We start from the raw sequence: 13,936 nt of genomic DNA on the forward strand, positions 1-13,936 counted from the left end.
TATTGGCACCTAATTACAATAATAATAGTGAATGTATGCTAAGTGAAAGGTATTGTTATTGGTGCTTTCATTCATTCCTCCATTCACCAAGTATTTATTAGTGCTTTTTAAGTGCCAGTTACCCCCGTAGGTGTGGAAATGCATCAGTGAACAAAACAAACAGAAATCCCTGACCTCGTAGCCTTATAAAGCAGTTTTCAGGCTATGCTATAGCCAGTCTTAATTGTAGACATAAAAGAATAGTCCTTGGACTATCATTGACTCCTGTACATCGTGGAGATTGATGCACAGCATGTATATCTGCAGCTTTGGATTGTATGTATTGAGATCGTGATCCAGTCTTGCAGCAGCCCTGTAACTCAGATACTGCTGCCGTCCCTGTTTTATACAAGAGGGAACCAGGACACGAAGAGAAGATTTGCTCAAGATCATACAGCTAAGGTCTCTTGCACTTAGTCACAGAGCTGGGATTCAAACTCAGGTGGTCTAATTCCAGAACCAAGCATCTTAAATCTAATATTACTTTGCCTCTCAAATTTGATACCTAATGGAATTTTTAAAAATAGTTTAGGGGATTTTAAATAATGGAAGGGCCTAAATATAAGGCAGTTTTTAGATAACAATCTAGCTAGTCAATAGTATATTCAGAGGAGAGTATCCTTTACAATAGTTTTGATTCTATTAATGTATGATGCTTCAAGCTTTTTAATGTACTATTCATTCAAATGGTGATCCAATTCCACTTGCTAGATATTTGAAATTGGCTTATTCATTGTCTTATTTGATTTTCTTTGTGGCCAAATTTGTAGCTTATTTCTAGTTTGTATGGAAAGAATGGTGGGATTAATTGACTTTCTCCCATTAATTAAAACAGTCCCTTGAGTATAGTGCCTGAGATTCCAAGAATGGAACCTTCAGTGACTGGTAGCAGGGATGGTTTCTTTTCTGAACTGAGGGCTTCTGCCATTGTCCTGTGTCCCTAGCCTAGATACAGGGCCTGATGCTCTTTGAAGCTAGTTGGTCCTTTTGAGCTCGTAAATATTTTCGCTTTATGATGGCAGAAACAGAAAATTAAATTCTTGGAAAATCATAAAGGGAGTATTTCATTTCCTACTTATTGGTAAAAGCTACATTTTTTATGCTTTGTGCTTTGGTGTACATACACACACTTACACACATTTATGCCTAGGGCTTTGGCATACTATACATATATAGATACATACATACATGTATTTTATACATTAATAAAAAAACTTCAAAAATTTCAAACATTTATGGAATTACTTTTCTTCAGTATGGATCACAAGCTAGATTTTTAATGTTAAATGTTTTCATGAAAGTTGTTTTGTCAAGAGATTATTGAGTTATTTTCATGAAAGGCAAAAATGTATTTTAGAATCAATGTCTTAAGTAAACAAAGTTGAGTTAATATTGATTCCTTATCATTATATATATCTTTAATTAACTAAAGAGCCCAAGGGAGGAAAGCTCATTTTCTTAAATATCTTGAGGAAGGAAATGACTATAGTAGTTTTTTTCTTGTTGTACTACACAGAAGTAGTATAGCTTTCCAGCAATAACTTTATAAAGATTCTGTAAAAGTGATATTAAAGGTTTCACTTGCCAGAGCGGTTGTCATAAATGGAAGAAATTTTAGACTATTTTGTGTATATTACAGGTGAAACTCTTGAGTACAAAAGATGACATAATCTCAGCTTTTCACTTAGGTTGTCTTTGAGGCACATAGAGGCTAATGTACTAAGATATTGGAAAATTTAAGAAATGGTAGATCACAGAATTTTTCATGAGATTACAGTTTCTGCATCAAATTTTACACACAATGGAAATGCTATATATTATGAAAGCCAATTAGATAGAGTGAAAAACATCCAGGGAACTCAGAGTTTTGTATTATTTTATATTTTTATGATCCAGGAGCAGTTCAGAGCTTATTTCTGATGGACGTTTTTAGAATGTTATTCTTCATTGCTGATGAAAACTTGCTTGGGGAATAGGAAAGTTGAGCTAATTATGTCAGGATTTGTCTTCACACTGCCAAACACGAGAAGAACATTTCAGATTCTGACCGCCGTCTTGATGCTGCCATGTCTTAAGCTCTTTGGGTCCCTGAAGACACAATCCACAAATCTCTAGTGTGCTGGCCCCGGATCATATCCGGCTTTAAATGACTTTCTGCAAGTTGCTAATAAAATACACTCTTTGTCTCAGATAGTGAAGAGAAGTAAAAATAAAAGGCATTAACACTTAGGCTGTGTTAGATGATGATGGGTAGCGAGGAAATTCTGTCACAAACCAGAGTACCATGAAGTCCTGCACTCATTTTCTTGGTGGACACATAACATTTGATATTGTTGTTTTGCAGAAGGCTGAAGAGAATGCAGAAGGTGGAGAGTCTGCCCTGGGACCAGATGGAGAGGTGAGGGGTTTTCTTCCATTTCTGCTGTGTTCTGCTGAATGGCATCTCTGCCATACCTTGCAGCACCATTCTTTGTGTATACTAATTTTATTTTTACTCAGCTATTTATTTTTAATTAAAAATAGTAGTACATTAGCATAGGAGAAAATTAGAATAATATAGAAGGGATATAGTGAAAAATAATCTACTTCCATCTCAGACTACCAATCAACTGATATTCAATTTTTTGTGTACCATTCCAGAATTTTCTGCACACATGTAAGCACATATTTATGAATACATAGAATGTATAATAATCTTAAATGATTCTATAATTATATTTGCCCAGAAAATGATGCAGAAGCATAAAATATGACCCAGTTTCCGTACTTTATTACTAATTTGCAATTATAAAAATGCATAAACCAAACAATTCACATATGTGGTTAACTTATTTTGTTGACATTTTCTATAGGCTTACAACGTAGCTTCTATGTGTATATTCATCAGTCTAGTCCTAGATTTTGTTTCCTACCATTTCCAATATTCTCTTGAATTACGAGGATACAATTATTTATTTATTGGATTTTTTTTTTCTGAAAAACTCAAGGCTCTATGCCCGTGGTTCACAATAGGAGAGACACCCCCAGAGCAGCTCAGGAAGGAGGTTTGTTTCAAACCGCCTTCTTCTCTCACAGATGCTGAGAAACGTGCTTGGCGGGTTGGGATGGGTGGGGTGTTGCCTCTTCTCATTCTAGAATCATTGTGCACGTGAGTCGTATTGTGAACTTAGCCTAGATGCTGAAAAAAGGTTTCACCACTGTTCCATGCAGAATAGAAGCCTCTTGAACAGTAAATGTTGCTTAACCACTATAATCCATCAGAAGGAAAGAAAGGATCAGGATAAATATCTAATGTGTAAGAAACTCTCAGCGGGCTGTTATGGGGGAAGAATACTATATATTAGAGCACTTAGAAACAACTCTAATTTGCAAAAGCCGAGCCTTACCTAAGCATGCCTCACATAGGGCCTGTAATTAACAAGCAGGCAGGGAGGGATTTAACATGTTAGTGTAATGGTGTTCTTATCTCCTGTTATCTCTCGGGAAAATTAGCTACTGATCTTGAGCCTGTTACATGCACGTTTTTTTTTTTTTCTTTTAATCTTAACGCATGTGTTCTGTTTGCTTAGGTTTGCAAAGTGGACCTTTGCTCAGTTTGTTTTGAAATAATGTTCTTATTACACTCTTCTGTGCTCATTCAGTGATTTTGCCAAGGTTCTAATTCCAGCCACGGTGATTTCCAGTTTTCTTTGAGGCATGACATTAGCAATAAAACAAGCTGTGTTATAATGGCTCAAGATAACAGAATATGAGTTTTCCAAAGGAACTGATAGCAAATGGTAGATTTCCCTTTTTTATCTCATGAGTGTATAGATGACCTTTTACATTAATGAGGAAGAAGCATCGTGTTGGCATGAAAGTAATGGTGTTGGAAACCATTGCTTTAACATACACAAAAGAAAAAAAAGACAGTCTGAAATAAGCCTTTTCTTTTTTTAAGGTTATTTTTGGGGATAATCACTAATATATTGTTTCTTATTCTGACAGTGTTTTGTTGAGGAAGTAGAGGGAAAGAACCATTGGGTTTATGTTTTGGGGGGCAGTTTTTGGTCATTTCCTACAAGATAATAGAAGATAACCTACAACATACTTTTTTTCCCCTATCATTTCTGCTTACCTTCAATTAAAAGTAATTTAGGGGCCAGGCGAGGTGGCTCATGCCTATAATCCTAGCACTTTGGGAGACCGAGGGTCGGAGGATTGCTGGAGGCCAGAAGTTTGAGACCAGCCTGAGCAAGAGTAAGACTCCATCTCTACAAAAAACAGAAAAAATTAGCCGGGTGTGATGGTACACACCTGTAGTCCCAGCTACTTGGGAGGCTGAGGCAGGAGAATCACTTGAGCCCAGAAGTTTGAGGTTGCAGTGAGCTATGATGATGCTACTGCACTCTAGCCTGGGCAACAGAGTGAGACCCTGTCTCCAAAAAGAAAAAAAAGTAATTTAGGAAAAATTTTGGAATTAATGAATTATCCAGACATTCATTTCATTACTTTTCAGGAGATAGATAACTTGAACCACTCATAAATCAAGGATTTCCAAACAAATGTTTTCCCTGGGGATCTGCTTATAGAAATATAGGATTACCCTATAATCAGTAGCATTCATTTGCATAGGATCGCTCCATTTTCAGGCCTTTTAAGACAATTTGTTCTCTGAAGTAGGTTAAACACAACCTCTGCAATTTCAGGTATTCTTTTAGTTTTCTGAGCAAGCCATTTTCATAGAGTTTAATAGTGAACTTTAGCTCAATCTTGGTCGATTCTTCAGATTCCAGAGAAGTAGAGCTCTTTTCTTTATCATACTCTTTATCACAGGTTCCAGTGGTTGGGTTAGATACCTAGTGGTTTGATTTCAGATAAAAGACACTGGTTCTGAAGCCAAACCAGCCACTAATGAGATGACATGGGTTACAATACCTTTTTCTTTTTTCATTCTCTCTGAAACTATAACTTTGTAATAGTTGTTATCTGGGAAATATTAGTTGAGGGATTGGGGGGTTGTTAGTTGCAAATTACCAAAAGTCAACTCTGCCTGTTTTAAATAAAAAGGGGATTTATTAATAGGATGTTAGATAACTCATCAGATATCTGGGATTACTGGAGAACCTGACTCAGCACTCTACCCAATGTTATACTGTGTAACTGGTCCAGTGAGCACATGGCTGCTGCTGGGAGTAGGCAGGAGCTTGGTACGGCCAATATCACTTCTCTGGCATCGTTGCTGTTGCCACTGTGGCCTGCCCTTCCACCAGTGTGACTGTTTGTCCTCAGCCCCTTGAACTTCTGGCTTCTAACTCAGGGCCTTGGTGATGCATCCAGTTGGTGGAGCTAAGGATTTTGCCCGTGCCTTAGCTTTTTGGAAGGCGGCGTTTTCAGTTTCATTCGAGGGAAGTGGCCTCTCACCTCCTACCAAGACTCGTTAGGTAGTGAAATTTCCAAACACAGAGAAAGGTTTCAGATACTGGGCAGCCAAAAGGCTGAGAAACATCCAGCACACAGCTAGGAGAATGTCTTAACATCAAGCGGTGATGTGATTTTTTTTTTTCCCTCCTTTCTAGCCGATAGATGAGAGCAGTCAGATGAGCGACCTCCCTGTCAAAGTGACTCACACGGAAACCGGCAAGGTCCTATTTGGACCAGAAGCACCCAAAGCAAGCCAGCTGGATGCCTGGCTGGAGATGAATCCTGGGTATGGCATGAAAGTAGCATTAGTGGTGTTCTTTTGGCTTTTTAAATTTTGGTTGTTCTTGTAAAAGCTTAAAACTAAAACAACATGGTCTTTGCTGACATGGTTGAAGTTGTTATTTGCATTTGTCATTTGTACATAGAACACGCTCGTTAAGTCATGTGCATCTGTATTGTCTTATAATTTAAAGAACTAAGCCCCCTTCTCTTCCCAATTCCTTTTCCTTAGTTATGAAGTTGCTCCTAGATCCGACAGTGAAGAGAGTGATTCTGATTATGAGGAGGAGGTATGTATGTATCTCTGTTTGGGGTTTATTGATTTGAAAGTTGGTAGAGATTCCACAGACATAGCCAAAAATAGGAAATAATTAAGAAAATTTTAAAAAAAGGAAGGAAGAAAGTTGGTAGAGAAAGAACGTAGGCCCCTGAACGTAGGCCCAGCCACTGTGTTCATCTGTCACTTCTTACTCCAGGGTTGGCTTTTGGGTGACAAGTGTGGCTAAGGATTTATTTGCAGAAGCTTTGATGAGGCATGCCTCCTGGTACAGTGATCTCCTGGGGGCTCCTGGCTGATGGGGAAGCTTGGCGAGTTCTAAATTCATTTGGAACCAAGAAATGAGAAGCTGGCATTAACTTGGAGATGGTGAAATGGTCTTTCGGGGAAAATTGAGGATGGATTACTTATTGCTTTGGGAAAGGCAATCCCATGCCTCCAAGTGGTTCACACTGAGAGTTAGCTGCCTAAAAATTTCTGAAGTCCTTTACGCCTTAGAGTTTAGTTGACGTTGAAAGTCTGGGAACTTAGATGAAAAGGGCAACATGAGCTTGGTTTAATGAGTTTATTGATCCTTCTGATTTCTCTCTAAATGTGATTCTCTTTCGAATTCCTTAGATATACTTGTAACCCAAAGAGAATCACATTTCTCAGTCTCTTAGAAGGAATACTTAATATATCTAGCACCTAAAATGGGAATTTTGCATACATTTAATAGAAATTAGGAAACAATGAAGATATTTGTTAGATAAACTATGAAGTATGTAATAATTACAAATAGAAGAGTTGGAAGATTTGGTCTCCTTTATTAGAGCATTGTTAATATGTAGTCATTAAATCTGATGATTTCCAGTGTAGGAGAATCTTAGTCCGAAGAATGCCATGGCACAGGGGCCAAGGGCTGGATAAAGCAGCCTTACCAGGATCTTAAGACAATGGCTATTTTCCTGATATTTCGTGGATCCGTGTTTTCTACATTAATCTACCACGAGCACTTCCTGCTTTTGTAAAGAAGAAAAATAATAAGAGTAACATTAAAAAAAGCATAACCATTAAAGAGCAAATACTTTCTGTGCCATGCTTTTTTTTTTCCCCCAGCTACTCTATCTCTGAGATATTTAAAGGTTGGAAAATCAATTTTAAAATGTATCTTGTTTACTTGGATGAGTATGCCCATAAATGATCCATTGGAAGAAACTTCTCTGTGAGTAAGAGAGGCTGAGAGGGACAGAGAGAAGGTGAAGTAGGCTGCCTGACCAGCGGGTGCCACCCTGAGACACCAACAAGCACCAACAGCCCTAGATAGCTGGGAAGCAAACGAACTCTGACCTGGGAGACAGGAGACTCGGGAACTCGTCTCGGGCCTGCCACAAGCAAGCCCGCGTGACTGTGGAGAGTCACATCCCCTCTCAGAGCTTCATTTCCTCACCTGGAAAGTGAGGTTGTGCCGAGTCCTCAGCTTACTCCCTGCTTTTAAATGATCTGTTAGCACAGGATGAATGTAAGCACTGATAACGTGTCAGTTCATACTTTTTCATTCAAGAATTATGGAAAAGCATGATTCTCCTTAAACCTGCTTTTAAAGGAAATTCTGCTGGATGATCTAGAAACACTTAACCTTCAGCACCAGCTTAGCGGTGGATGTAAATCAGTACGTAGTGATGCTTTCAAACTGGCCGGCTGAGTGTGGTATGTAGTCCAGGGGTGGGAGGTGTGGAATCCTGTGCCAAGGTATGGACAGTTTAAATCTCAGAGCTCAGAAATGTGCGACACGAATCAGCCACAGAAAGCAGTGTGCCTACGAGCTTCACGTCTCTACAGAGGACAGATATGGGGCCCTCAAAGTCTACCTGGGAGCACACGTGTATGAGGAGGAGGATACTAGATCTCTAAAGTCTGGCTTTGGAGAGAGGAATATCTAATGCTACTAAGTAAATGAGGCAGATATGGTCTACAGGGCTCTTTGATAACCAAATAATGATAAATATCCATCTTTCTGGCATGGTGTTTACTTACGTATTCTTGGGAGCAAGGGTTCTAGGGGATGCCCAGAGGGCTCCTTTCCTTCTCTGACTCAGTAATTTAAATAGCAGGGGGATGGTGTATTGCCTGGCTTAAGGAGATGCTAAATTTATTTCCTCCCTTGGTTTTATGTACTTTTTTGTTTTTCGAAGTGGAATACTATTTCATCTCTTTTCAGAAAATGCCTCCTAGAGAATCCCTTGCTAAAATGCAATTTTCTCCCTGTCTTTGTTCTTTCCCCAGGATGAGGAGGAAGAGTCCAGCAGGCAGGAGACTGAAGAGAAAATACTTCTGGATCCAAATAGCGAAGAAGTTTCTGAGAAGGATGCTAAGCAGATCATCGAGTATGTATCTCTCAGAGTTTTTTTCCCTTGGAGATGCATTGCATGAGGATGATGCTTTATAAGTTGCCATTTAGAAAATTGGGCTTAAGGAAGAGAGCTAACTTCATGCTCACACTCTGCTTGAAGCTGTGCAGTCAGAGGTCCCCACTCAGCTCTCATCTATCTTTCTTCCTTTCTTCCCTCCTTCATCCCTTCCTCCCTTCTTTCATTCCTCCCTCCTTCCCACATTCCCTCCTTCCCTTCTTCTTTTCCCTCCTGAACCCGCAACTTCAGCTCAGGCTCATTTCTGGGCTTCATTCACACGTGTCCTCTGCACTCTCATCCCAGATTGGACTAATCAAACCTACCTCCCTAACTGGCTGCTTCGCTGCCTTTCCTGTCTCCCTTAATGGCATCCGTACTCGCCCAGAAACCAGTCCTCTGCCATAGCCAAGTCAGCCACCAGCCCCCAGCCGGTCCCTGAACCCTCCCCACCCTTCCCGCTCAGTGCCCCGCTCAGCGTCTCATCCGTTCCGTGGGCCCCCTGTATCGGCAGCTTGCTTACTTCTCTGCTTGGATAGCTCTGCTATTAAAAGAAAACTGTTGCGAAACAATATGCAAAAGAGCACATTTGAAAAGATGAGATTTTTTTAAAAACCAGAAATAAACATTCTTAAATTTTCCCCTTTTAGCCCATAGCTCTGTGCCCCACTTTAGGAACCTTCATTTTACCAGTCTGCCAAGCTCCTTCACTGAAGGTTTTAAGAACCCCTCGATGGCTCTTCGTTACCTGTACGAGCAAATAATAGCTTGTGAACACGGCATAGAAGATAGAAGCCTACCTTTCCTCTTTCCTACCCCTTTGCTGCTGTCTCCCACCTGTCATTCAAACTTTAGCCAGTGCTCAGTGAATAGAATTCACCTTCGTATCCTAGCAGACTAGGACAGCTTCAGTGGCAAAGTGTTAATCTGCAGGTGTAGGGTTCAGACTCTTATTGGTCTTTTGAGTTCAAAGGGACCTGCTTTCAAATCCTGTTTTCACTACATTTTATGTGACCTAAACAAATGAAGTAACCTCTCTGGTCTCGAATTTTTTTTTTTTTCGAGACAGAGTCTCACTCTGTTGCCCGGGCTAGAGTGAGTGCCGTGGCATCTGCCTAGCTCATAGCAACCTCAAACTCTTGGGCTCAAGCGATCCTCCTGCCTCAGCCTCCCAAGTACCTGGGACTACAGGCATGTGCCAGCATGCCCAGCTAAGAAGTAACCTTTCTGAACCTCAAGTTCTCCACATGCATAAAATGAGAATGATGATGATAATGTGTACCATGCTTAGTTTTTGTGAGGATTATAGGTAGTATATTTTAACTGCAAGGCATGTAGTGGGTGATAAATAAACTGTATTTATTGCAGCTATTTTAGCTCTCGATTCATTTCTTGAATGAAATGAAATAACACATGCACACGAATGTCTGTGTGTGATTCTCCATGTTCCCTTTCTCAGGACAGCGAAGCAAGACGTGGATGATGAATACAGCATGCAGTACAGCGCCAGGGGCTCCCAGTCCTACTACACCGTGGCTCACGCCATCTCCGAGAGGGTGGAGAAGCAGTCTGCCCTCCTCATTAACGGGACTCTGAAGCATTACCAGGTAATGCGTGTGGTTTATGTTTCCTTGGCAAGTAGTAGTCTTTTACCTAATTTTGATTGAAATATGTCATGCTTATTCACTGATGAAGAGGTTTTCATGATGGTGAGACATTTTAGTCACATCATGTATGATATTGACATCCTTCCTACCCTGCCTGTAATTCTTTTAGGGTACTTCCATGTTACCATCTTTACTAGGGCATACCGTACCAGTTTTCTCTGTTGTGGTTTTGGAATGAACCTTGTCTTAAGAAATACTGGCTTAACATTTAGAACAGTTTCGTTGTAGATCTATTCAAAATGGAAACCCCAGCCACATTCTGTTAATGTAGGGAACATCTATGCCTCATCTCGAAGTAAATGAAGTGTTTCTGTAAAATTTTTGGTTGTGGCTATAGTTCTTTGCTGTGAATTCAATCACCTCGGAGTAGCTGTCTACTACATTCGTGCTTTTTTGTATTAAGACACAATAAAGTTGTGAGCATCTGTGCATTGATTAAAAAGTAGGTTATAAACATAACAAATGTTTCATTTGACCTGTCTGGATTGAAATTAATTCCTGTCTTCTACCTTCTACCACTCTGTAGGGTTTCCCGAAGTGTGTTCCTTTGAACATTTGTTCCATGAGTTGTTCCTCAAAAAAGAAAAAATGTTTTGTGGTCAAGTAAATACAGGAAATACTATCAGTTGTAACTAGGCTTATCATATCATTTACTATTCCAAATTTGGATACTTGTGAGAGTGAATGGAGGCTATTATTATTGATGATAGGCATAATCCTGGACCGTGCTAAGCCAACTAGGCATATGGTCACCCTGACTATGACCCCTTGACCCCTCTTGGTAATTCACAACACACATCAGTACACTAATGACTCTGCAAAAACAAGTGTGTGATCCATGATGCACATCAGTGTCCTGCAGTAAAATAACTTGTCTAACATTAACTTTGTATTTCCTAAACTTCTTTCAGCACCAAACCCTGTTTTTATATATCATCCCTTAACATCCTGTAAAACTAATGTCTTCTAGAATATACTTTAGGAAGTACATGCTTTAGGCCAGTGGTTTTCAAACTTTTTGGCATCAGGTCCCCTCCACTCTTAACCCTCGGTGCTATGTCTGCTTCCATTGCGTGGGAGTGAAGAGTACAATGATTGCTAGTACAGTACTGCCTTGATTCGTGCTAAAGTGCCAGCAGTTTTTACCCATCATTGCTTTCATGTCATCTGTGCAGATGTCAACACAGTAAAAATGGCAAATCATGCCTTAGCATCATGACGATCATTGTGCCCTTGTGGATCCCCTGCAAAGGTCGTAGGGCCTCCAGGGAGGACCACTACTCTGGCCTTAATAAGGTCATATTTTCTCCAAAGACCATACCACTTTCATGAGGTCCAGAGTGGTTTTCATCTTTTTCATCATTTGACCTACCTGTCATAGATGTTAATTCAGAGTCCGTTCTAATAAACTTTTGTGTACCTGTTTATGGGAGATGTGTTGGATTGTTCATAACTAACTTTTAGTGCCACATTGATTTTCTCCCCCTGTCCCACACCTTCGTAAGCACTCTTCATCACTCTTTTTTCAAACCTAGTTTCTCCTCCTTCCGTATGTGACTTTTTTGCCTCTCCCCCTCGCTGAGCTGCTGCAGATTACCTGGACCTGCCTTGCACTGTCTCCGTCTGGCTTTCTGCCTCATGAGGTTCCTGCTTCTTAGAATCTGACCACACATATCTGCCTGATTAAGGTCTTTTCCATTCCTTCCACCACACTTCAAAATGTGGCCCAAAGCCTTCCTTGATCCTTCTGTCCACAAGTAAGCTTTTCTTGCTCCTTGACAGGCTTTTGGATCATTAATATTCACTTAACCTTGACATAGCTGAGGCCTTCCTGCTGCTTCCTGGAGAGCCACATAAGCTTGGTGCAATATCCAACCCTCCCCACCCCCCAGTCCCACAGCCTGGGAAAGTCCAAATCACTTCCCACAACTTTTGTGAATTTCTAGTACCCTCTGTCTAGTCTCTGCTTCTGTCTTACCTGGAATCAACACAGATGCAAAATTCAGTCCCTTTACCAATTTTTGTTTTAAAAAAAACTACTCCCACAAAGTATCCAAATATTTCTTATATTTAGTTGAGTTTTCTAAAGGTCTGGTGGTCTTGTGGTCACGTTGTGGGCAGTTTCTCCCGTCTACACCTTGTGGCTTGCAATTATTTTCCCTCTTCCCCTCTCTGTCTTTTGCCCATTCTCTTGGAGGCTCTTCCTGTTTCTCTGCTTATCTATTGGTGTTGCTGTAGTTCTGCAACACCTTGGGATGACTTGGAGTCTCACATGGTACAAGAGACCGTAAGTGGCTTATGAAAGTAGTTCTTCAAACCATTGTAGTGTCTCTCTAAGAAAAATTTCTGGTCAATAAAATTTTACACATCGGCACTGTCAACTACTTCTTGGGAAATGTGCATGTGTGCTTTGTTTATTGTTTCCTCTCTGAATGCAAGCTTCTGCAGGGAGGCACGTGTCTTACAGACCTTGGTATTTTAAATAAATGAATCATTTGCTTGGTTCTTACATAAAACAAATTAATATTAACATTTCCCTAAGTATAACATCATTAGCAAGCTAAATTGACTTTAGCAGAAATATATATAATATATATATATATGTAATTGACCATTTAAATCCAGCGTCTGTGGTATGATGGTGGAAGGGAATTGGTGGTTGTGGGATGGAGGTTTAACAATTTTGTATCTTCACCAGGCTTTCTTTTGTACTTAATGTGGGGAATCCAAAGCTGACTCTGTGATGCAGGGCTTTTGTACTTTAAAAATATGTTGAACGTGTTTCCAGGCGATCAGCTTCCAGCGCGTGCAGCCTTGGGGGAGCACCCACATTGCAAAGTTTCCATGTGCTGCCTGGGAACTTTCTCTCTGCCAGGAAGAAAAATGTCCTCCTGTGGTCCCAGCAGAGTGGCCCTGGCTCCCTGGTCCCTCTGCTTCCTCACTGAGGGGATCTCGCCCTAGGGGGTAGTCTATTCATTACCAAAAAGGCTATGTCTAATGATCTATGCCAAATCTGGCTTCTGGTTTGTTTGTCTTTAATCCTCACATTGGCTTTTTGTTCTTGGAGTGGTTGGAAGAGATTTTAGGTTTGGGTTTTCTTCATTTATAATAATTCTAGAATGTCATATACTGTGAAATGCTAAGTAAGGATGAGCAGGAAAGCTGCTTAAAATCCCACCAGTATGCTATAGCCCATCATTTCTAAATCTGATTAACACTCGGCACCTGCCAGGCAGCAGGGACGATTACAGGCTCATATTTTACATTCTGTCCACGTTGGTGCCTCCCCGACTTTCTGACTGTGGGAAACCCAACATAAAGCACTGAGGAGTTAAGAAGTCATAGCCTCACTTGAGTTGTATTAGTATTAATTACCTGTGCAGATCTTGGATAATTGAAGCAATTACTCTTCATTTCAGCTCCAGGGCCTGGAATGGATGGTTTCCCTGTATAATAACAATTTGAACGGAATCTTAGCTGATGAAATGGGGCTAGGAAAGACCATACAGACCATTGCACTCATCACTTATCTGATGGAGCACAAAAGACTCAATGGCCCCTATCTCATCATTGTTCCCCTTTCGTAAGTAAAGTCATTTATTCCGCAGTTCATCATTCTGTATGTTGTCGAGTGCCCCCGTAGTAGCTTGTCCTTGTTTTTCACTTAAGGCAGAATTGTAGCCTGTAGTAGGATTACTAAGAGCATGTAATCTGAATTTGGGTTTTAATTTCCCACCCCACCCCACCCTGGCCTCTTTGATTGGCTACATAAGCACGGGACCAAGTGATTTTATCAGCCATTAGCGTTGCAGTCTACACGGCCTGCCCACTGCATAGTGGGTCTTATTCGTCATTACTCCTTCAGTGGTTCACGAAGGGGAAAG

The 13,936-nt window shown here is 40.4% G+C and overlaps 1 protein-coding gene across 1 annotated transcript in view; it reads left to right on the forward strand.

Moving 5' to 3' along the window:
* The window catches only part of SMARCA2 (SWI/SNF related, matrix associated, actin dependent regulator of chromatin, subfamily a, member 2), a 165,365-nt gene that overhangs the window by 53,554 nt on the left and 97,875 nt on the right, over nucleotides 1–13,936 (forward strand). The window contains exons 10-15 of the mRNA XM_012652873.1: nucleotides 2,384–2,437; nucleotides 5,598–5,728; nucleotides 5,954–6,011; nucleotides 8,264–8,364; nucleotides 9,845–9,992; nucleotides 13,472–13,635. Of these exons, the coding sequence (XP_012508327.1) occupies nucleotides 2,384–2,437; nucleotides 5,598–5,728; nucleotides 5,954–6,011; nucleotides 8,264–8,364; nucleotides 9,845–9,992; nucleotides 13,472–13,635 (656 nt within the window). The remainder of the gene's footprint in view (nucleotides 1–2,383; nucleotides 2,438–5,597; nucleotides 5,729–5,953; nucleotides 6,012–8,263; nucleotides 8,365–9,844; nucleotides 9,993–13,471; nucleotides 13,636–13,936) is intronic.

The sequence above is a fragment of the Propithecus coquereli genome, unplaced genomic scaffold (assembly GCF_000956105.1).
Source record: "Propithecus coquereli isolate 6110/MARCELLA unplaced genomic scaffold, Pcoq_1.0 Scaffold403, whole genome shotgun sequence".
Taxonomy (NCBI): domain Eukaryota; kingdom Metazoa; phylum Chordata; class Mammalia; order Primates; family Indriidae; genus Propithecus; species Propithecus coquereli.